General features: G+C 53.6%; 7 protein-coding genes across 7 annotated transcripts; 4 read left to right on the plus strand and 3 right to left on the minus strand.

Moving 5' to 3' along the window:
* Window positions 1-1,391: 1,391 nt before the first annotated feature.
* Window positions 1,392-4,357, plus strand: J4E83_003501 (uncharacterized protein; the record flags this gene model as incomplete). Its single annotated transcript, XM_049330438.1, has 4 exons — window positions 1,392-1,612; window positions 1,683-1,794; window positions 1,850-3,763; window positions 3,833-4,357. 4 exons carry the CDS (start codon window positions 1,392-1,394, stop codon window positions 4,355-4,357), a joined length of 2,772 nt encoding a protein of 923 aa, XP_049190934.1.
* An 823-nt stretch (window positions 4,358-5,180) lies between these two features.
* J4E83_003502 (uncharacterized protein) lies at window positions 5,181-7,996 on the minus strand (the record flags this gene model as incomplete). Its single annotated transcript, XM_049330439.1, has 3 exons — window positions 5,181-5,710; window positions 5,763-6,110; window positions 6,178-7,996. 3 exons carry the CDS (start codon window positions 7,994-7,996, stop codon window positions 5,181-5,183), a joined length of 2,697 nt encoding a protein of 898 aa, XP_049190935.1.
* Window positions 7,997-8,323: 327 nt separating this feature from the next.
* J4E83_003503 (uncharacterized protein) lies at window positions 8,324-9,449 on the plus strand (the record flags this gene model as incomplete). Its single annotated transcript, XM_049330440.1, has 2 exons — window positions 8,324-8,674; window positions 8,724-9,449. 2 exons carry the CDS (start codon window positions 8,324-8,326, stop codon window positions 9,447-9,449), a joined length of 1,077 nt encoding a protein of 358 aa, XP_049190936.1.
* Window positions 9,450-9,555: 106 nt separating this feature from the next.
* Window positions 9,556-11,872, minus strand: J4E83_003504 (uncharacterized protein; the record flags this gene model as incomplete). Its single annotated transcript, XM_049330441.1, has 2 exons — window positions 9,556-11,714; window positions 11,773-11,872. The coding sequence occupies 2 exons, from the start codon at window positions 11,870-11,872 to the stop codon at window positions 9,556-9,558; spliced, it is 2,259 nt and encodes a 752-aa protein (XP_049190937.1).
* A 1,382-nt stretch (window positions 11,873-13,254) lies between these two features.
* J4E83_003505 (uncharacterized protein) lies at window positions 13,255-13,974 on the plus strand (the record flags this gene model as incomplete). Its single annotated transcript, XM_049330442.1, has 2 exons — window positions 13,255-13,436; window positions 13,524-13,974. The coding sequence occupies 2 exons, from the start codon at window positions 13,255-13,257 to the stop codon at window positions 13,972-13,974; spliced, it is 633 nt and encodes a 210-aa protein (XP_049190938.1).
* A 229-nt stretch (window positions 13,975-14,203) lies between these two features.
* J4E83_003506 (uncharacterized protein) lies at window positions 14,204-14,530 on the minus strand (the record flags this gene model as incomplete). The annotated part of the gene is made up of 2 exons (XM_049330443.1): window positions 14,204-14,469; window positions 14,524-14,530. 2 exons carry the CDS (start codon window positions 14,528-14,530, stop codon window positions 14,204-14,206), a joined length of 273 nt encoding a protein of 90 aa, XP_049190939.1.
* A 1,399-nt stretch (window positions 14,531-15,929) lies between these two features.
* On the plus strand, window positions 15,930-16,505 carry J4E83_003507 (uncharacterized protein; the record flags this gene model as incomplete). The annotated part of the gene is given in 3 exon segments (XM_049330444.1): window positions 15,930-16,247; window positions 16,267-16,337; window positions 16,391-16,505. The coding sequence occupies 3 exon segments, from the start codon at window positions 15,930-15,932 to the stop codon at window positions 16,503-16,505; spliced, it is 504 nt and encodes a 167-aa protein (XP_049190940.1).
* Window positions 16,506-20,277: the final 3,772 nt, after the last annotated feature.

Genomic DNA, 20,277 nt, shown 5'->3' on the forward strand with positions numbered 1-20,277 from the left:
ATTGAAGAGGGTTTGGACATGATACTGGGCGGAGGATTGGTCGGCGGATCATCTTCCAAGGTAAACCAATCCGGCGAAGGAGCCTCGACCTCAGGCGGATCATGGCCATAGATGCTCTGATCATCAGATGCTGTCGTGTTTACCGAATTGATAGTTTCTAGTGAAGTCTGGCGTCGCAGATGGGGAGGAAAGCGCTTGATGTTACTGATTTCCCTCTTATTGTTGCGATATGATATGAGCCCGCGTGGGTGTCGTCGCGTTGATTGCGGCTCAAGTTGGGGATCCGGTTCGGCTGACCGCACAGGTTGAGGTTCTTCATTTCGAAACGGACGAGAAAACTGGCGGGCTGGATTCTTTGGCGGTGGCGCATCGACTGGATGCGCTCGGAGTGGATTGAGGCCTGCTGAGGCAGGACGAGATGTCGCTTGACCGTCAATTGAGGCAGATCGACTGCGCGCTATTGGGGGTGGGGCTGCTTCATCCAGGTCTTCGTCGGATTCGTCAAAATCAAAAGTTCGGTGGTCTCTGTACTGCTTCTGCGCCTCAAGGGCAGCTCTCGGCGAACGACGGATGGCAGGCGGTAGGGCGTCGTCAATGTCCATCGCAGGTTGTGTGAGGTTGAATCATGGCATCTGCAAAAAGGAAAATGGGATGTGAAAATGCCCCGATACCCAGCCTTCACGTCCCCGCCCAACCAGCCAAAATACGTTCAATCATGACGCAGAACGGGCTGCCAGAATCCTATGGCGTGGGTTAGCGTGATCGGAGGATGCCTGTACCTTGCATAGCGTTCACGATGGGATCCGTCGACATGTCAGATCAGATCTGGTGTTGAGCATTAGCGCAGATGTAGAGACGCACGCTGATTGCAGCTCGTCAGCTTCTATATACGAGTGTCTAGGAATGTGTAGACGGTCTTCTCATTTGCAGAAAGGCCGATTGGGATGCGGAGACGGACGGCAGGAATCCTGTCGATTACGCGGGTGGCTAAGGTTTTCGGCCGTTTTGGCCGTTGGAGACTGGCCAGCCGTGCCAACGGTCTCGCCAGTCACGTGGGCAGGCGGCGTTCCTGCCTCTGCTGGGGAAGGTGTTCGGCGTCACTCGAAGCAGGCGCAAAGTCAAAACGCGTTTCAAGCGCCCAAGACGTGTCAGCAGCGGGCTGGGACATGGATGGGGCGCTGCGGTGGCTCCGAGCTGATCAGTGATGTTTCGACTTGAGCGGGACCTGACAGGCCCAGGCCGCTACGGCCGAAAGGGGCTAGGCGACGACCAACCAACCGCAGGTGGCTCCTTACTTACTTGAGCTTCACGGTCGCTGTGCACGCGAACAGCATGTATGCCACCACCACGACTCTAGCACCCCCGCCGCGCACGACAAGTGCCCGCTCGCCATGAGCAACGACGCGCCCACGCCCATCTCGGACGACGAGGTTGTGGCCCTGACCAAGGCGGCCTTTGAGCACTCCCGCCAGGACATCAACCACCGCGCCGCCGCCGAGACGCCCCGGGAATTGCAGCAGCAGCAGCCCGGCATTACGATTGACCTGGGCCACAAGAACATCGCCCGCCTGCCTGACGAGGTTATCGATGTCATCCGGGCCGAGATTGAAAGGTACACGGCCTTGCCGCCCGCGCCTGCTATGCCTGTAGTCGGCGGTAGAGAAGACTTATTGACCTGTTAGGCTCGCTCTTTCCCACAACCTCCTCTCGACCCTCCCCTCGCGCCTCATCGAATGCAGGCGCCTCCGCTACCTCAACGTGCGCTACAATGCCATGCGCGAGATTCCCAATGCCGTATGTTGGCCCCCGCAGTACCCTCCGCCGGCAAGACCCGCTGACACCGCCCCAGATCCTCGAGATGACCTCGCTGGAAATCCTCGACGTGAGCAGGAACAAGATCAGGATCATCCCGCCCAAAATTGCAAACTTGACGTCTTTGAAGGTGCTGGCAATCGCAAAGAACAAGATTGAGGAATTGCCCGTGTGTCTGGGCGAGATCAACAGCTTGCAGGTCCTTAAGCTAGACGGCAACCAGCTGGTCTTCCCCCCGCCCGACGTGTGCACCATCAAGGACAACGCCCCCTCACCCGCAAACGAAAACGAGCGCGATGCCGTCATAGCCACACAAGTCAAACGCTTCATGCGACAACACATTGCAAAGGAGCGTCAGCGGTCCGATCTGGAAAGGCTGCGTGTTGAGTCTTCTGGGGACGAGAGCTGGACCGAAAGCAACCCGGAGACACCCCGTCCGTCGAAGCGAGCCAACGGGGGGCGCTTCCCCGTCAGGCCCAGTGTAGGCAACATCGATGGCTTCTCCGACGCCAAGGCAGACTCTCCTGGCTTGCCCGTCCCGCCTATCCCCGTTCGATCTCACTACCGCGTCGGTTCTACAACGAGCAACGGCAATGGCGCGGGCATCGTCGTTTCGAAGAAGCCTCCGGTTTCGCCGCTGGTCTTGACAAACGGAAACAACGAGCGTAATCGAAGCCAGAGTGAGGGGTCAGGGCCTTCGTCGCACCGCCAGAAGCGGATGGGCATATACACCAACAAGACGTCTGAGCTGGGTTCCGTCGACGAGCTGCGGCGGACAAGTCACTTCCGCGGCTTCAGCCAGGGAATTGTTGTTCCTGCTCACTCCGCAGCGAATGGCCTGTCAGGTCCTGCGACCGCTGGTGTTTATGGAGATACTGGTACCGTCAGGTCTCTCGCGAACCGTCCATTATCCGACGTACGAGAACACAGGCGGAACTCGCGTGCGCCGGACATTGTGGTCGAAGCGGCCAAGAACTTTCTCTATGCCATTTCTCAGCTGCACGACTGCGTCTCACACATGGTACGCTCAATCAAGCTCACCGCCAAGACGAAAGAAAGCCTGCGTCGCAAGGAAGACTTTTACCGCAGGTACTCAACTACATACCTGAACATCCGAGCGTTGAACGAGGTCTTGCACAAGTTTGACAGGCTGGTCGAAGAGGACGAAGAAGATGCCCAGAAGCTCTCCCGAAGCGTGTACATGTATGCGCTAAGGTGCCTCGAATCTTTCATGTCCATCAGCCTCTCAATTGCCGAGAACCGCGTCGAGATCACCCAGAACGCAAATGTGCACATTATGCGGACTTTCTTGTTTCTCCAGCAAGCAAGCATGATCGAGATGAGGAACGCCTGTTCGATTCTGGGTGCGCAATTCAAGGACACTTCGGTAACTTTGCGCAAGCCCAGCAATCCTGACCCAGTAGCTACAGTGCGCGCACGCCCATCGAGGGCGAATCGTCGATTCCAGGCATCACCGCCCCAGCGCAACGGTGGCTATCAGATGCCTCCGCCAGTCATACTGCACAGCAATGATAACAGTCGATCAAACACTTTGACGAGCATCAGTGCCGCCACGCCGCGTTCCGGAGAGTCGTTCTCAACACTAGCGCCGTCTATGACCCGATCGAACACACTGACCAGCAGTTTCGACGAAGCAGATGAAGATGCTCAATTCGACCGAGTCTATTCGAAACTCAGGAATGCATCCGACAGCTGCAGGCAATCCATGCCACAGATCACACGTATGATGCGAGAACAGTTTGACGGTCTGCGACGCGATCTTGACAACGAGGATCCCCGAATAAAGGCGCTAGCGAACCTCATTGATAAGAGCAATGATGTCCAGCAGATGACGAATCCTCTTGCCGCCCGCCTGTCACAGATGCAGCTCAAAGACAGCTACACTAGGAACCAACCCGAGTTCTGGCAGCAATGCATGGGTTTCATCAGGGTACGTTGATCCATGTCTTGTTTCGAATCGAAGTTTCGCGAACTGGATGTTGACTTACATTTGTTTCAGGCTTGGCAAGAACTTGCCGCGGCGTATACCCAGCAGGGCCGAGAACACAAGCTGCTCTCTGGTGAGATCAAACAGCTTATGCGGCCACTGCACAAGATGGTCAAGGAAGCCACTCTGGCTATCAACGACAGCCCATGGTCGCATCTCACTAGCAGCAATACGGGTTTGATGGGTCCACCGAGCTTGTCGTCGATTACTTCACGCGTCCAACCACCTAGGTTCATGAAACAACCCAATGGGACCATGTCTTCGAGCGGCGGACCTTCGTTCCCGGGCCCCATCAACACGTCTATTCCGGCGATGGCTTCGGTCTTCTCCGCGCAGCCATACTCTAATGCAAGCTTCGGGTCGCAAGGCTCGGGTGGGTACGGCACACCCGTTCCGGCGACACCCCTCAGTGCCGCCTTAGGAGCAGCTGCTCAAGCGACTGTTCCAAACACGCCTCGCGTCTCTCAACCTTCCAACACGCTCAACGTCTTCGAGCGGGCTGATCGCTTGCTCAGCCAGACCAGTCGACGTGTGTGATTCCATAATGCTTGGGCCTGAACTTACCCATTATAATGGACCGCAACGTACTTCTGACTTCGCCTACACAAGTCATGCTGACGCACAGCAACGTAAGTACGTATTCTCTCTTTTACTCTACTGCTTCAAATACTTGTACCTGGCAGAATGATCTTTTTGTTTTGTATTGCATACTATTAGCGACGGCGTTTGTCCGGATTTCACTCTTTTTTCCTTTAGCAACGGACGGGGCATATCCGGGCTTGCATATCGGACATGGTGTTTGAGAGAGGTCGGGATCAGTCTTTTTTTCTATTGCATACTGGGCGTTTTCTTGTCTTTTGGTCTTGATGGAGCTGGATGGAAGGTTGCTTGATCAAATGGTCGGCTGGAATGATGGATTGGTCGAAACCTCTGGTTAGGTCGGAATGATATGGCGCACATACGACACGGGTCTTAATGTCTACAATGAGGGCTGGCTGCCTGGTTCGTGGCAAGAGATGGGTTTCCAGTTCGCTGGCAGAAGTCGTAACGGAATATATGGCGCTAGCTGCCATGATGCTGAGAATGAGAAGCGATTGTTCATGCATACAAAGTGCCTAATGTCGAAGACACCACGAGAAGGTGTACTCGTGAAGTGAACAACACGCAGGAACCGGAACACAGATACTGATAAAATAGAAATAAGACTTATTGATACGTCAAAAGCGTTATAGTAGCCAATTTCGAGAACCTCAACGCCGTTCCTGCCTTTGTAGATGTAACCCAACCAACGCGACCAGGCGTACACACTCCAACCCATCCAAGTATACACACGAATACAACATCCTCAACTGTCCACCCTTCAAAGCCTAACATTCGCACCAATCTTCCCACCCTTGAACCAGATATCTTCCCTCCACTCCCCAATCCTCACACCCACATACGCAAAAGCACTAAGTTTCAACTGCCCACCCAGCGCTCTCTTGATAGCCTCGTACCCAAGACTACCAAATGACCAGTCAACGGGCAGGCGAGGTGATTCCGACAGGCCAGGCGGAACAGCAAAAGGCGAGTCGTAGACGATTTTGCCCGCAGTGTGGCCTTCGTAGTAGGCGGTTGCGTCCATGCTGGTGATGTACATGGTTGTGGAGCGGAAGGGGGAAGCGAGGGTGAAGACGGCGGTGCTGGTGATGAGGTGCATGGTGGTGCCGCGGATAAAGTGAGATTTGCCATCGTCGTCTGGGTCGGGGTTGGAGCCGTCGTCGGGTTTCTTGGGGGTGGACATGTGCGGCATGGGGCGTTCGATGGGGAATTGTGAGAGGAACCGGCCGATGAAGGGGACGGCTGGGACGGACTTTTCGTGAGCTTGTACGGTTATCGTGGTGTTGTAGCCTGGTAGCTGGGTTAGTGATTGGATGTGTGGTGATCGTTGTGAAGCACGTACCTGAGATGTACTGGGAGAGTAGTTCTGCTCCGATCTTCTTGCCCTTCTCACCCCCGTAGTTGTAAGGATCCCATAGGACAGAGGCAAGCTTGTTCGTGTTGTTACCAGGAGAAACCTCCATATCCTTAACCGTCGCACTGCCAATGTGAGAGCCATTGGCTAGGATGTTGATGTTAAAGTAAGGGACCGTAGCAGAGTATTTCGAAGGATTCGTAAAGTTGACGAGGGCCGTGATGGTAAGGGAAGTGGGCGAAGTTTCGACAATGGCTAGATTACCAACCTGTACGTTGATCTTGCTCGCCTCGTCTTTACCGTCACCGGGCTGAGCGTCTTTGCCGCCACGAATCGCTGAACGCCAAAAGTTAGCTAATTGCAGGAATTGCGGCCAAACTTGGATCACGAACTGGTTACGAACGTTTGACTGGTACGACACCTTGCGCCGGAATGCCTCGCACCGCGAGTTTGCCCATGGGCGTATCCACGCCAACGCTGACCGCAGCCTTGAGGTCCATCAGAATTGATTTGCCGCCGAAGAGCAGAGCTTGCACGACCTCACTGAAGAGGTCATCGTCGAGAATCTCAATGGGTGCGTTCTTGATAACGGATTGAACAAGGAGGGAGGGTCCGTCAGAGCCATGGCCTTCAATGCGGGTGGAGTTTGCCTTTTGCCACTTTTCAAGGTTCATCTTTCCGAGCTTCTTCTTGTGGTAGTAGATATCTGCATCAGCTTTGACTTGGGTGACATCAACGGGGAAATTCATCTCGTGGGGTAGTCCGATATCGACATTGACGATACCAGAGATCTTGGGACGGGCTTCAGGTGTGCCAGGCTCGGCGAAAGGGTTGGGCAAACTGAAGTGCATGTCGGCAAGAGAGAAGTTCTTGATGAGGCTTCCCATGGACTTTCCGGCAAAGGGAACCGGAACAGTAATGTCCTTGAGCAGCTCACGGGCCCAATCGGGTGTAGCTGGGTCAGGGAACTTGCAGCAGTTGATGTAGATGGTCGCGTCTTGGCCCTTCATGTAGTCGCCCAAGAAAGCGTCGAGCGGAGACTTGGCCGAGTTGGGGCAGACTTCAGTCATGCGATCTGAGAGCTTGTCGACGTTGCCAGTGACATCGACCTTGACGTCTGAGTTGGGCTTTATTTCGAGTTGCCCAGTCTGAGCGGTTCCAAGCATGATGTGCTTGTCGGATGCCGAGCAGCCCTCAATGCCCACGTCGACAGCTACTGGAGGCAGCGTGATCTGAACAGGGAAGTCGTTCTGCACGACGATAGAGGCGTCGGCACCGAGACCCTTTTGCCCATGCTTGGCCTCGCCGAGGTTGAGTTTCGTGATGTTGTAGTGAGGAAGAGTAGGAATGTCGCCGCTCTGGAAGACCATGGACTGCTCGATGAGCTGCTCGCCAATGTTGATCAATCCAGACTTGAGAGGGACGGAAGCCTTGCCCTTGAGCCTTATCTGCCCCAGTCGGCCATCGATCCAGTCGTTGGCGACGCTGCGGATACCGTCGGGCGAACCAGGCTGGACGGTCGCAATAAACGAGACATGAGTCGTGTGACCATTCCTGATGTTTACCTTCAGGCCAGGTATCTTGGCTGTGCCAATCAAGACGTTGCCGTACTCGGGCAGGTAGACGTCGGCATCGAAGGGCCCCGTCTCAGCCTCGTGCGCAATCCAGGTGCCAAAGCGGCCGAGGTTGCGCACGCTCTGCTTCTTCACTTTGTTCGCGTCCATTGTAAAGTCGCCCTCTATGTGCACCTTCGCGCCGTGGTCTGTCAAGCCGTCCATGGAAAGCTTGGTGGGCTTGAAGTCGGCGGCCTGCATCGAGTACTCCTCGATGCTCTCCTTGGCCAGGAAGCCGAGCATGATGAAGACGACGAGCAGACACAGCAGGATGAGAGCCAGTATGCTCGGCCATCGCTTCTTCCACAGCGGGACTTTGCCACCGCCGCTCTTATCTGAGGAGCCACTGAGCGAGCGCAGCAACGAGCGTGTTGCGGGCGTGGCTTCCGCGTCGTCTGGTCTGTCGTGGTCATCGCGGTCTTCCTGCGACAGGAGCGGCGTCTGTTCGGTGGTGCGACTCGACTGCTGCGAGCGTGCTGAGCGCGACGAGCGGGCGGACTTGTGCGAGGCCGGGCGCGAACTAGAGTTGCGGGTGTTGGCGGCGGAGCCCCACTGCTCCTCTTCGGGGTTGTCCATCTTCAGACGGAGGGGCGTCCAGGCGAGGGACATGACATGCGGAGAGATGGAGGGGTCGAGGTGAAAGGAAGAAAGGAAACAGGGCGGTTGACGGGTGGTGGAGGGTCTTGTTCATCGTCTCGTCATGAACTCAGCCACTGCCTGGGCCGGATAAGACGCCCAGGAGCGACGTGTGCCCGTGCCTGCCGCGGCCGCTAGCCCCGACCCCAGCGTCTCCACAAACATGCGTCACCTCTTAGTGCGCTTTCACAATAATTCACTGCTGACAGGCCAGCGTGTGTGACTCAATTGCCTGCTGTTGGGACGACATAAATATTTTGGGTTCACTCAGTCCAGCTTCAGATACGCCATTGAAGCAACATGCCCGCTTTCCGTCCCTCGCCTGCTGCTCTGCGGAGCTTGCGCCGCTGCTACTCTACCTCCTCACCAGCGACACCGCCGACATCGCCATTCGCACCTCGACATCTCCTCTCTATAGCCGACCTCACACCTGCTGAGCTGACCACGCTCGTCCAAAATGCACACCAACATAAGACGACCATCAAGCAGACAGGCGAGGTGCCGCATTCGATGCGCGGGGCATTGGCAGGCAGGACCGTCGCAATGACCTTCAGCAAACGCAGCACGCGCACGAGGGTATCGACAGAAGGCGCCATCGCGGCATTTGGAGGCTCTCCCATGTTCCTCGGTAAAGACGATATCCAATTGGGTGTATGATGGCTCCTTCCATATCCTGAGTGCCCGCTGACACAGCATGCAGGTCAACGAGTCTCTCTACGACACCTCGCTTGTCCTCTCCAGCATGACCGCCGCCATTGTAGCCCGCGTAGGCCCTCACTCCGACGTAGCCGACCTCGCAAAGCACTCGAGCGTGCCCGTCATCAACGCCCTCTCCGACCTCTACCACCCCCTCCAGATCATCGCCGACCTGCTCACCATGGCCGAGATCTACCCCTCCACATCCTCTACCTCTCTCGGTCTCGAAGGCCTGAAGATTGCATGGATAGGAGACGCCAACAACGTCCTCTTCGATCTAGCCATTGGCGCAACAAAACTCGGCATCGACATCGCCGTTGCAACCCCCGCTGGCTACGAGATCCCTCAAGCAATGCGCGAAGTCATCTCCCACGCTGCACAAACCTCTCCCCACCCGGGCAAACTGCTCGAGACAAACACACCCGAAGAAGCCATCAAGAACGCCGACATCCTCGTGACAGATACATGGGTGTCCATGGGCCAGGAAGAGGAAACCGCCAAACGCCTAAAAGCCTTCTCAGGCTTCCAGATCACATCTGAGCTGGCGAAACGGGGTGGTGCCAAGGACAACTGGAGCTTCATGCACTGCCTTCCCAGGCATCCCGAGGAGGTTGCCGATGAGGTCTTCTACGGGCCCAGGAGTGTCGTATTCAAGGAGGCAGAGAACAGGTTATGGGCTGCCATCTCCGCGCTCGAAGCGTTTGTAGTAAACAAGGGAAATATCCAGTGACTAGATCCATGGTTCGAATGAGAGAAAGTTATACGAACTTTGATCTTCACATCTACGATGAATATATACCAAACTACCCAGGCAACTATTCAGCTACATGTCCACCTCATTCCCTCTTCTTCTCTTTTTCCTGTCCAACTTCCTTCTCCGCTTCACCATTCACTTCATCTCCATCCTTCCTCTCCTTCAATCCCTCAACACCCTTTCCCCAAGCCCCAGCCTTCTTCCCCCACGTCATCATGCCCCAAGCATGCGTCCAGCTAAACTTCGGCGGCGCATCAGGATGCGTCCGGAACGGACTCGCACCATGTTTGAACATATCCTCCATTTCCCTCTGTCGATCCTTCTCCAGCTCCTCTCTAGACAGAATCTTCGTATTCGGCGGTAGCGAATCTGGGGCCGGCGCAGGAGTAGCAGCAGGAGCAGGACGAGATGCAACAGCAGAAAAAGGCTTCTCCCAATGTCTCGACTCCACCGGCAACGGTCTCCACCATCCAGTCCCGTCTCCACTCTCCATACCCGTCGCCGATGCAGACGAAGCAGCAGCAAACCTCTCCCACCACTTCTTCGAACACATCTCCCAAATCCTACTCTCGGCCCTCTTAACCGCAAACTTCTCATCCTCACCCGTCAAGCCCCCTATATTCGCAAAGTCGGGGCTGCCAGGCCCAAACTTGCGTTCGTCCGTGAACGACGTGCCCGCCTGGCGTGACCGGTTCGGCGGGTCGTCTTCGAGTGCGTCTTCAGCCAGCGTGTCGGAAGAGTAAGAAGAAATGTTTGGTCTAAAGGGCGAGTTGAGGTCTTGGTAGATTTCAGAATAGGTTTCTGGGTACACGGCGTCGGAGTCTAGGGTCTCTTGGCCTGGTTCGCTGGATGCAGAGGGGATTTTGGCGGGGAAGAAGATGCCGTCTGGGCCGGCGGCTGCGGTGATTATTAGTCTGCAGCGGGCTTCGTACATGGCGTCGAGGAGTGTGATGAAACGTCGTGCTTCGCTTTTCATTAGCAGACCCATGACTGGCACGTCGGTTACGATGAACGTGTGGTAGGTGGATGCCAGTGTGATGTAGTCTGCGGGGCCGAGGACCGCGCCGCAGAGTTCCGCGAAGGTGAAGAATGCTACGCCGTTGTATTGCGCGGGGATCTCTAAGGGCCGGTTGTACACGGTGAGTGTTGCGGGTTCCCAGGGGATGGGGTAGGAGTGGTTGGTTGCGGACTCGACAATGGTGTTGAAAGATTCTCCGAATTCGATCATGGTTTCAGCCGTGGTGGGCTGGATGAGGTAGTTCTTAGGTAGGTAGCTTGATGGGGTGGTGGAGTCTGTTGGTGCGTCGGAGACTTCTGCAGCACCTGTCGTCTCAGCTGCTGGAGTTGACATCGAGGTAGCGTTGGTGAGAACATCGGATGCAGGCATCTGCACACTATCCTTCCTCCCTTCTTCTTCATCCCTCTCAATTTTTCTATAATCCTTCTTTCCCTCCATCTCCCAAACCTCGCAACGCGCCCTGAGCACCTCCAAGAACGCAGCAAACTCTCCCATCTGGCCCGCTCCATCGTCTCTACGTGTATACGCGCTCTTACTCATACTCCATCCCAGGCGACTGAGTCGGTTTACTGGGCGCGAAAACTCCATCCCCGCGGCTTTGGCTAGCTCCTCTGGCATGCGGTTACTAGTCGCAATAAGGACGCCACCAAGCTGGAAGAAAGACGTCATGAGATTAGACAGAATCTTGCTAGCCGCACGATCTGGGAGTTGGAATTCGTCCAGGAAGAGGATGGGAGACTTCTCAATGAGGTCGCGTGCGACCAGGAGTAGGGAATACTCATCGTGAGTAGCTCCCGGGCCAGCGACTAGCGATCTCGACATACGGAGTTGCTCGAGACGCGAGATGGTGTCGAGCATGAAGGTGTTGAAGTGCCAGCGTCGCTTCTTGCGGTTCGGCAGACAGTCTTGGAACAGGTCTATGAGCATGGATTTTCCCGTTCCGACCTCGCCGTGGAGCATGAGGCCCTTTGGGCTTTGCAGTTGCATAGCTTCATCGTGGCTGGTTAGGACACGCGTCAATGCTACAGAGTCTCTTTTGTCTTTTTGCGCAAGAAGAGATGTCCACACGCCCCTTCTACCGAAGCGGTTGACGTGGGTATCTGTTGATGATGATGCATCTTGACCCGCATCGACGGCTCTGGTGAGTTGTTGGAGTCTCTTGGAGTACTCTACACTCGGTTCATAGTCAATCAAACGGTCGTAGAGCTTCTGTAAATGTAATGCTGTAATTCATGTTAGTACATCTTCACACTAGTTTCGTCTAAATGGTAGACGTCATACCCAAGCGATGCTGCGCAGGATCAGGTCGGATCTTCTGTGTAGCAATGAGACTGCGATAGAGCACCAAGGGGTTGGTGATGGTAACACCGGTGGAAGGCATTGGTAGTCATTGGTTGGAAGAGTCAAAGTCTATGTGGCATGATGTTTGAGTGTTCGACATGGCCGAGGTGATCTGCCATGACATTGGACTAGACTGCAATCGGCGCTAGCGCTTTTGGGAAGTCCCGATATTTTATCGACGTGGTACGCGGCATCGAACGAAGGGAGGTTGGCAATCAAAACGTGGAAATCGAATATTTGCTATAAACGCCGGCCTGATGCAACATGGTATCGTGCTTGGTATAAGGTTGAATCAAATGCTGGTAACGCCTGGAGACCATGCGTCGGCTATCTTCTTGACTTCTTGGATAAACTTGCGACTTGTGATTTGAGTCGAGCCGATCCTTTGCTCGGCATTTGCTGTGACTGGAGAGTGCTCATCTGGGTCGTAGAACCTACATAATGGCACCAAAGTCAGTATGCGTCTCAACCGAGCAGCGTCCTGGAGTCTTACGGGTTTCTTAACAGCTTGATGTAAGCTGTCTGCAACGCCCTAAACGCCTAATGAATGTTAGAAAATGACGCTTATCTCCATAGCTTCAAGCTTACGGGTTTCATATCTGCATCTCGCAGCCCAACGGCAGTCGAAGTCTTGCTGTCAAGCGCAGTAGCTGGCCTTCCTTCCATGTCGACCACAATGACAAACTTGACTCCGGTATTGGTGAGCCATCCATACATCGCTAACCTCTCATCGACGGCCTGGAGAAGACCAAAGTCTTGATCTGCTGTTTTGTGTGGTAGGCGGGCTTCGAAGATGTCTAGACATGACGAAAGAAGGAACTGGAACTCCAGTGGCGCCCTCTCTTCTGCTGGGAAAAGTGATATATGGAGGGGGTTGTTCTATCAAAAGGGTTAATTCTATCTAGGTTGGAGATGTATACCACGTGTACTAACATGCTTGCCAATTACGCCGATGCACGCAATGGACGGGACCTGGGACAGTCATCAGCGCATACCTCAAGTCCTTGGAACTTTCACTCTTACCCGGCCTGACATGTTGAAACGAGATCACAAGCTTGGATAGGTTTGGTGGATCTGGGAGTATGCGGAGTAGGCTGGCCGACGTAGACCGAAAGGGTGATGGAGGGAGGAGCGATCGCCGGCTAACCTATCAGACGCCACCAAAATCGACGACTAATCGATTTCCGCCAAGCACTTTGCTGCACCTATCTCATCGACACAACTTCGCGACTCCTCGACCGCCACCCCACATCTCGCCTCTCCACTCCTTCCCTCCCGACCTTCCCTTGTGTCTGTCGCAATCATGTTCTCGACAACACGGTCTGCGGCCTCAATGGCTCTGCGAGGTTTGTCCCCGCCACCCCGAAAGCTCGCCGCCGACCGGGACTGACAATGTGGACAGCCAAACCCGCGACGGCGCTCATGCCCTTCCGCGCCGGAAGCGCTGCTTTCCTCTCCTCGAGCTCTTCGGATAGGGCGACAACCATGAAGACGCCCGCGACGATCCCCGGCAACCCTGGAGCGCCACTACCGATGAAGTCCGCGCGAGTCGAGGTGCCATTGCCGAGTCAGGAGGGAAAGAAGGGTGCTATGCAATACGCATTGTATGTGATATCTTGAAATGGCCCCGGAGCATGAGACAGGGCGACAGGATGGGATGTACAAAGGCACAGGCTAACGTGCGGCAACAGGACCACACTCGACCAAGTAGCCAACTGGGCCCGCCAGAGCTCCCTATGGCCCATGACCTTCGGTCTCGCATGCTGCGCCGTCGAGATGATGCACTTGTCCACCCCACGATACGATCAGGATCGTCTCGGTATCATTTTCCGTGCCTCGCCCCGACAGTCCGACGTCATGATCGTAGCCGGAACCCTCACAAACAAGATGGCCCCAGCGCTGCGACAGGTCTACGACCAGATGCCTGACCCCCGATGGGTCATCTCCATGGGCAGCTGCGCCAACGGAGGAGGATACTACCACTACAGCTACTCGGTCACAAGAGGATGCGACAGGATCGTGCCAGTAGACATCTACGTACCCGGCTGCCCGCCTACCGCCGAGGCGCTCATGTACGGAATCTTCCAACTGCAGAAGAAGATGAGGCATACCAAGATCACCAGGATGTGGTACAGGAAGTAGAGTGTGTTTTGGGATGTGCGGTCTAGTCATTGGTCGTTTTATCTGCGAGTTTTGAGGGAGCAGATTCCTCTTGTACAAATCGATCTTCTATATGCATAGTCTATACCAAGTCAAGGTGTGATGAGCTTACGCTGTCTCACCAAGTCCAAACATTTTGATCGAGTTCTTCCATGCTCTAGATCATGATTAGCATCTTCCTGTTGTACATATCAGAAGGGATAGGATAAACTTACGCGTCGCAAACCTCCTCTACGGTGATCTCCTTGATCTTTGCAATCGCATGTGCCACATGTGGTATCGTAGCTGGCTCATTCCGCCCCTTGACCATCATGCCCTTGGCGAACTTCTCCTTCTTGACCGCCTTGGGTAGTGGAGGTGCGTCTTGCAGATACTTGGCTGATGCATGACTAGGTCGCATTTCGCACCACGGGCCGTCCGTCTCGATCTGCAGACGCTCAAGTGGTATTTGCTTGACGACCTCGATGTTCTCATCGGCTAGAAAACCAAGTCAGCCGAATAAGCAGTCACGACAGGCTCGAAAAGACTCACTCTTCATGCTACACCCGTTAACCCCGATATCAAATCCTAGATCAACAAGCCGTTTCATCTCCTCTGCCGTTCCAGTAAAACTATGCACCAGCCCCCGTTTCGGCAACTGCTCCAATTTCGCCGTGAGAATCTTTTCAAAGTCCTCGCTCGCAGCTCGCGAATGTAGAAACAGCGGTAGCTGTACATCAATCGCGATGTCCAACTGTGCCTCAAAGTACTTCAACTGCGGCTCCTTCGCCGTCAAGAACAGTCGATCATAATCAAGTCCAATCTCGCCAAACGCCACCGCATGACCCGCTTCTTTAGCCTCAAGTGCCAGACTCTTCAACGCAGATAGCAGTTCAGACGGGCCTCCAGGATGCGTATCGAAGTGTTTTGCGGAGCAGGGATGTACACCGACGGTTGCGTAGCATTGTCCTGGGTGCGCTTTGGCGATTTCAATGGCGTGTTTGGATTCCTCGAGGTCGGAACCTGTTACCATGAATTTCTTGCAGCCGGCGTCCACGGCGCGTTGGATTACGTCTTCAAAGTCATCTTCGTGCCGTTTGGTGCCGTGGTATTCTCCTCGGTAGATGGGGTCTGTGAAGTTGATGCCGATCTGGGGTGGGTTAGTGGTGGATGGGGTAAGGTGGTGGGATGCGGACCGACATCGATGTATTTGAGTTGAGGGGCTTCTGTTGCCATGTTGGGTATATTTAACTTTGGATTCCCGCTGAAAGTTCTTATGGCTAGGACGTGTATTAGTACGGAATATATAAGTTAAGATGTTCTCTTTCAAGACGGAAAACGTGATGACGCACTTGCAAAATTGCTAGACAGAGCTCCAACGTGGCTGAAAGGGCGCAGATTAAGAGTCGGATAGATTTTGGGGCTGAAATTGCAGAGCCTCAGAGTTCGAGAGGACCTCAGAAACATCGATGACACTGATGGTGGGAATCTATTCGTTGGTTTGATCGTTGTTGCCTCAAAGTGACTCTGACTAAGCTGCTTCGAGCCTAGTTTCAATGCTGGCATCTCTCGCACAGCCACCCTTCATCACAACCACTAACCTCTACGCCCTTTTTTGTCACTACAAACCCAGACTGCATCAAGCATTCATATCACTCGGTTGAATTCTGGAGTAACATAGACCTTAGAGCAACCAGGAGACTAGTCTGTTGCTGTTTTACTGCGTTCTGCGTTATCTTAGATACCTAGGTACTTTGCGCACTCACGCGCTTCTGTTACCGACGTAGACAACAACCGCGAACACAATTTGGAATCTCGATGGAGAATCTGTGGCATCTTCGCCGTGTGGCGGACAACGCCGCGAAGGCTTGCTGGATCTGCTACAAGCCATCTACCAGTGTTTTGATTACCCCTACCAACAAGGTGCGAAACGACGAATGGTAGGCTGTACTTCAACCATGCTAACTTATTTGAAGGACTTCTTTTACATATGTCCTGGACACTTGGTCGACCGTGGATTCTGTCAACCGGAAGCGGATGAAGCCAAACGGGTCGCAGATCAGAAGAAGCAAGAAGAGCTGGATCGCGAGATCGAAGCTGTGAAGAAAGAGTACGAGGAGAAGCAGAAGCTTAAGCGGGAAAAGCGGAAAGGGAAAGATAAGGAGAAAGACAAGGAGAAAGAAAAGGAAACCAAAGGCAAAGAAGCAGAGGAGGACAAGCAGGATGAGAAAGCCAAAGACGACAAAGCATGTGATGTGCACCTTCACTTCGTCACTGTGCTAACTCCCTATGCAGATCAAGGAGCTCTCCAAAACCAAGGATCAAGCCCAGGCGGAACTTGGCCCGCGTATATACCAACTCAACAAGTGGGGCCGCATTTACAGACTCCTTGCCCCAGCTACATACTGACCCTGCACAGGAACTTCTATCAAATGCGTCTAGACAAGCTGCGGAATGCTGAGATTGCCAAACGGAATCGCGAACGACTGAACAACCCTGCAAACTTTCCGTCCGTGCCTAGCGGAAATCCTTAGACGCAGAGCGCGTCCTAATATCGACAATGGTCAATGTCACAGACCAGTCGTTGCTCCCGTCGCCTTGGAGGAATTCATACCCGCATTTCGCCCGGCAGCAGGCAGGATCGGCTTATGCGAACAGCGACGGACCCCACGGCCGCCGGCCTTAGATCCTTCGAAGACGATGCAGTCAGCTTTTAGCGGCCGGTTCAAAGGCCATGCTTACCGAATGTCATACGTGTCACGCATATCATCTGTTTATAGTTACGGTCAAACCAGATCTTTCGCCCTTCGGTACATTCCGCCTAGGGACGTTAATCGCTACCAGTGTGACGGGGATGATCGGATACATTCATCCGTTCGACAGGTGCTACTTTCAGTCAACAACGCTCACACACTGCAGATTTACTCGCAGGATTCGGCCTGTCACACTTCGCTTGTGCAGACATCGTGCGGAAGTGGCTTGGGAGCTTGTAAGACGGCAGTAACTCCTATACCGATCTAAGCTGTCTTCATGCAAGTTTGTATATCTAGTCTTGGCTACTCCCAATTGAAGTGGGGTTCCAGTTCGCTGCATCCATCGTCAAAGTTTCGGGGCCAGATAATAACTCATGGCTCTCGGATTCGGTGCGCTCATGATGAAGAGGCAATGACCAGCTCACTCAGTTGGCCAATTTCAGCCGTACACGAACCCACATGCTGTGTCATGAACCTTCGTCTATGCCAGAGTTGCTTATCAGTATGTTCAACAAGTCGTGGTACCCCGAGATCTTGGTATAACAACCAAAGCTGTGTATCCAATCACTTCCGAGACCGGCACGCGTCGTGACAGGTACAAATCCTCGCTACGCAAGCCTAAACAAGGACAAGCTATACTGTAATCGAACGATCTGCAGTCAATCTGACAGTAATGGCACTGTGACCGATCTCTATGGGGCAGAGAGGGAGTGGCATGGGTACACAGCTCGTTGTTACCACGCAATGGCGCACCCCGCCTGTTCACACTTTCGCTTATACCATTTGTCACCACATCGCATCTACTGATTCATCCCATATCTGCGCGGGTGGTGACACGATAGGAGTCTTGGCGATGTGCTATCTCAGGAAGGATGCCCTTCTCAACGACACCTGCTGTGCCAAGCATCGCAACGGCTTGGGCACTTGGGTGTGTATGCAATGAGGAATGTTGCTCATTAGTACTCCGTTTCGAGCACGATACTATACAGCAGTCAAGGGCCATACGTTGTCTCTAACTTCTCCAACTCCCGGAAGCGCTGATGCTATCCACCGCTTGGCACTGCATGCGATCTACGCTCCGCCGCTTCGCAATGCAGTCTATCCAGCCCTACATTATCTCCTCAAACGCTCACCCGTTCATGTCTTAGCTTTTCACCACAGCTCCAGATATCCGCTAATACTACGGTACAGGCCGTCAAACTGCCGCCACCAATCGCGCCCTCCAGCCAGCCTCTTCTTTACAATACCGATGAGTGAGCACGAACGGGTAATCACGCGAACAAATCTCAAACCCTGCCTCAAGCAGCAGACTAAACGGTAACAGTAAGCCTCGCTTCCGATCTGCGCGCGTCAGCATCGTCCCGCGCATCTACTCAGCGACACATCACGTACTTGCATCACATGCATGCTAGCAGCTTAATTTTCCGTTCGATTTGTCTTTTCTTTGTTTATTGGAATCGCTTATATCTTCCCATATGGTGAAATCCATGACGGCGCAGAAGCCCTTTGCAGCATAGTCTGTTGGATGCGTAGGGCGTAATGTCGACACGCATCTTGTGACACCTGTTCATCTCTAGCCTTGCAATAGGGCAATCTCACGATCCTGCAGCCACAATGCTGCTAGCTCATCGGGTGTCCGCTGCTTTAGTCTGTTCAGGCGTCCCAGGGAAAAGCTTTTGCGAGAGTGGACCTAGGGACCGATCCTGCAACCTGGGTTAATGTCAGCGTAAGCACTTGACTGAGTGCAGTGCTTCGCGAACTCAGTTCCCGGTGATGTTAGAACATTTCCTTTTTGGTCTTGATTGATATTGAAGTATGTCGGATGCCGTGTTATGCGGTAGTAGATCTTGCGAGGTCCAGTATCAGAGATGAATGTCTGCACGCGGGACCGAGATATAGATTTTGGTGACGGGTGACAATGGACAATTACGTGTAAGATAATTAACTAAGGAATGTTGGTGTTGGTGTCGCACGTCATGCAATCACGAATTCGCAGTGGACGAAACTTGACAGTACGCCTTTCAACAGCAGTAGCAATAGCAACAACGACTCGAAGCAGGGCGTCTCGTTTGGCATACTACACAGTAAAGCTATAGCGCTGATTGGAGACCAGAAAAAGCACATCTCATCTGGCGGACGAAGACACTGAAACGGATTGGATTACTCATCTCCCCGTTGTCCTTCTTCACGCTATCCTCAAAATGTGCCATACACATTTCCACAAGCCCTATCCGAGAGCCCAGGAACTCAACTTGAATCTATGCTTAGATTAGAATAACCCGAGGTAGTGATCCGTCCTTAAGCGATATTCCGGCTCTGAGAAGCGGTGGTTGGCGCTAACTGTCGTTAAGGCTGAGATTCTGAGGTCGCTGCTTGTACTAGCCCAGGTGGTTGGTGTCTTGACTATAAGGCCCAGTTATAGCTGTCGACGCGACTATGAGCACTGTAGAGTGTCATCAATATGATTTAGTTGCTGATAAATTATTAAGGCTTTTGATACCTGAACAAATGCGGTAGAGAGGGGATACACGAAAAGCACAGCGATATGACACTTTCACATTCGTTCTCCCCTCTACTTCAGGATTTAAACGTGGTATGATGCCTCGGTAAAGCCAACTCTATCCCTTGATACAGCGTTGACACAAAGACGAGCCACTCGAAATTCCAAAACTCATACCTTGCATACAAGGTGTGTCCATCTCAAAAGTAGCCATGGCGAATATCAGACCTAGATGTAGGACACATCGAAACTTACACAAGTATCATGACTTAACAATCTGACGGAAACCTCAATCCAGAGGTGGCCATCCCCCAAGGTAATGCTACTTAAAGTCATACCTCACATGCACAATCCGTCCCCTTGGAACCTATATTGCAAGAGCAAGTATAAAGTAAGAAGCGACGTCGAACTCGCCAATCCGCACTTCCTACTAACAAGAGAAAACCCTTCGAAACACCAGATCCTCTACAACATTTGCTATACACCTCCACCCTCCACCCACACCACCCCAGCACTCCTTCCCTTACTCCCTCACTCCCCTACCACATTCCCCTACCACTCCCTCCCTCCAAACCACCCACCACTTAACCTCATCTCCCCCGAAACACCCTCACCCCACCCCTCGCATGACCCGTCCCGCTCCGTCCTGTCAGAGAACCGAACATCCGAAACAAGGCATGATCCGTGCTCCTTTTCGGAGAAATTACCAACGAAGCGTGGGATGATGGCGAGAGGGGAACCGAGCCATGGCCCATGGATGGCGACAGCGTAAGCACTAACGAGCCGCACACGTGTCAGGTCCGTCTGAACGCGTGTGTTTTGGTCCGTGTACATTGTAGAGGGGGAAATACCTAGGTACGCGTGTCTGGGTCGATGATCGGGTTTGTGTGTGGGCTGGGAGTGGTTTGGGTGGTAGAGTTGGTGTGAGAGTTTGGTAGGTGTTGAAAGATATTGTGCTGGTGCAGGTGATTTATGGGGGAGATCAAGGGGTTCTTGCTCTTGATGATGGCATGGGTTGAGGCAAGATAACTCGGTAAGAGCTTGGGCGGAGTT

This window comes from Alternaria metachromatica (genome assembly GCF_023757995.1).
Source record: "Alternaria metachromatica strain BMP 0045 chromosome Unknown scaffold_5, whole genome shotgun sequence".
Classification (NCBI taxonomy): Eukaryota; Fungi; Ascomycota; class Dothideomycetes; order Pleosporales; family Pleosporaceae; genus Alternaria; species Alternaria metachromatica.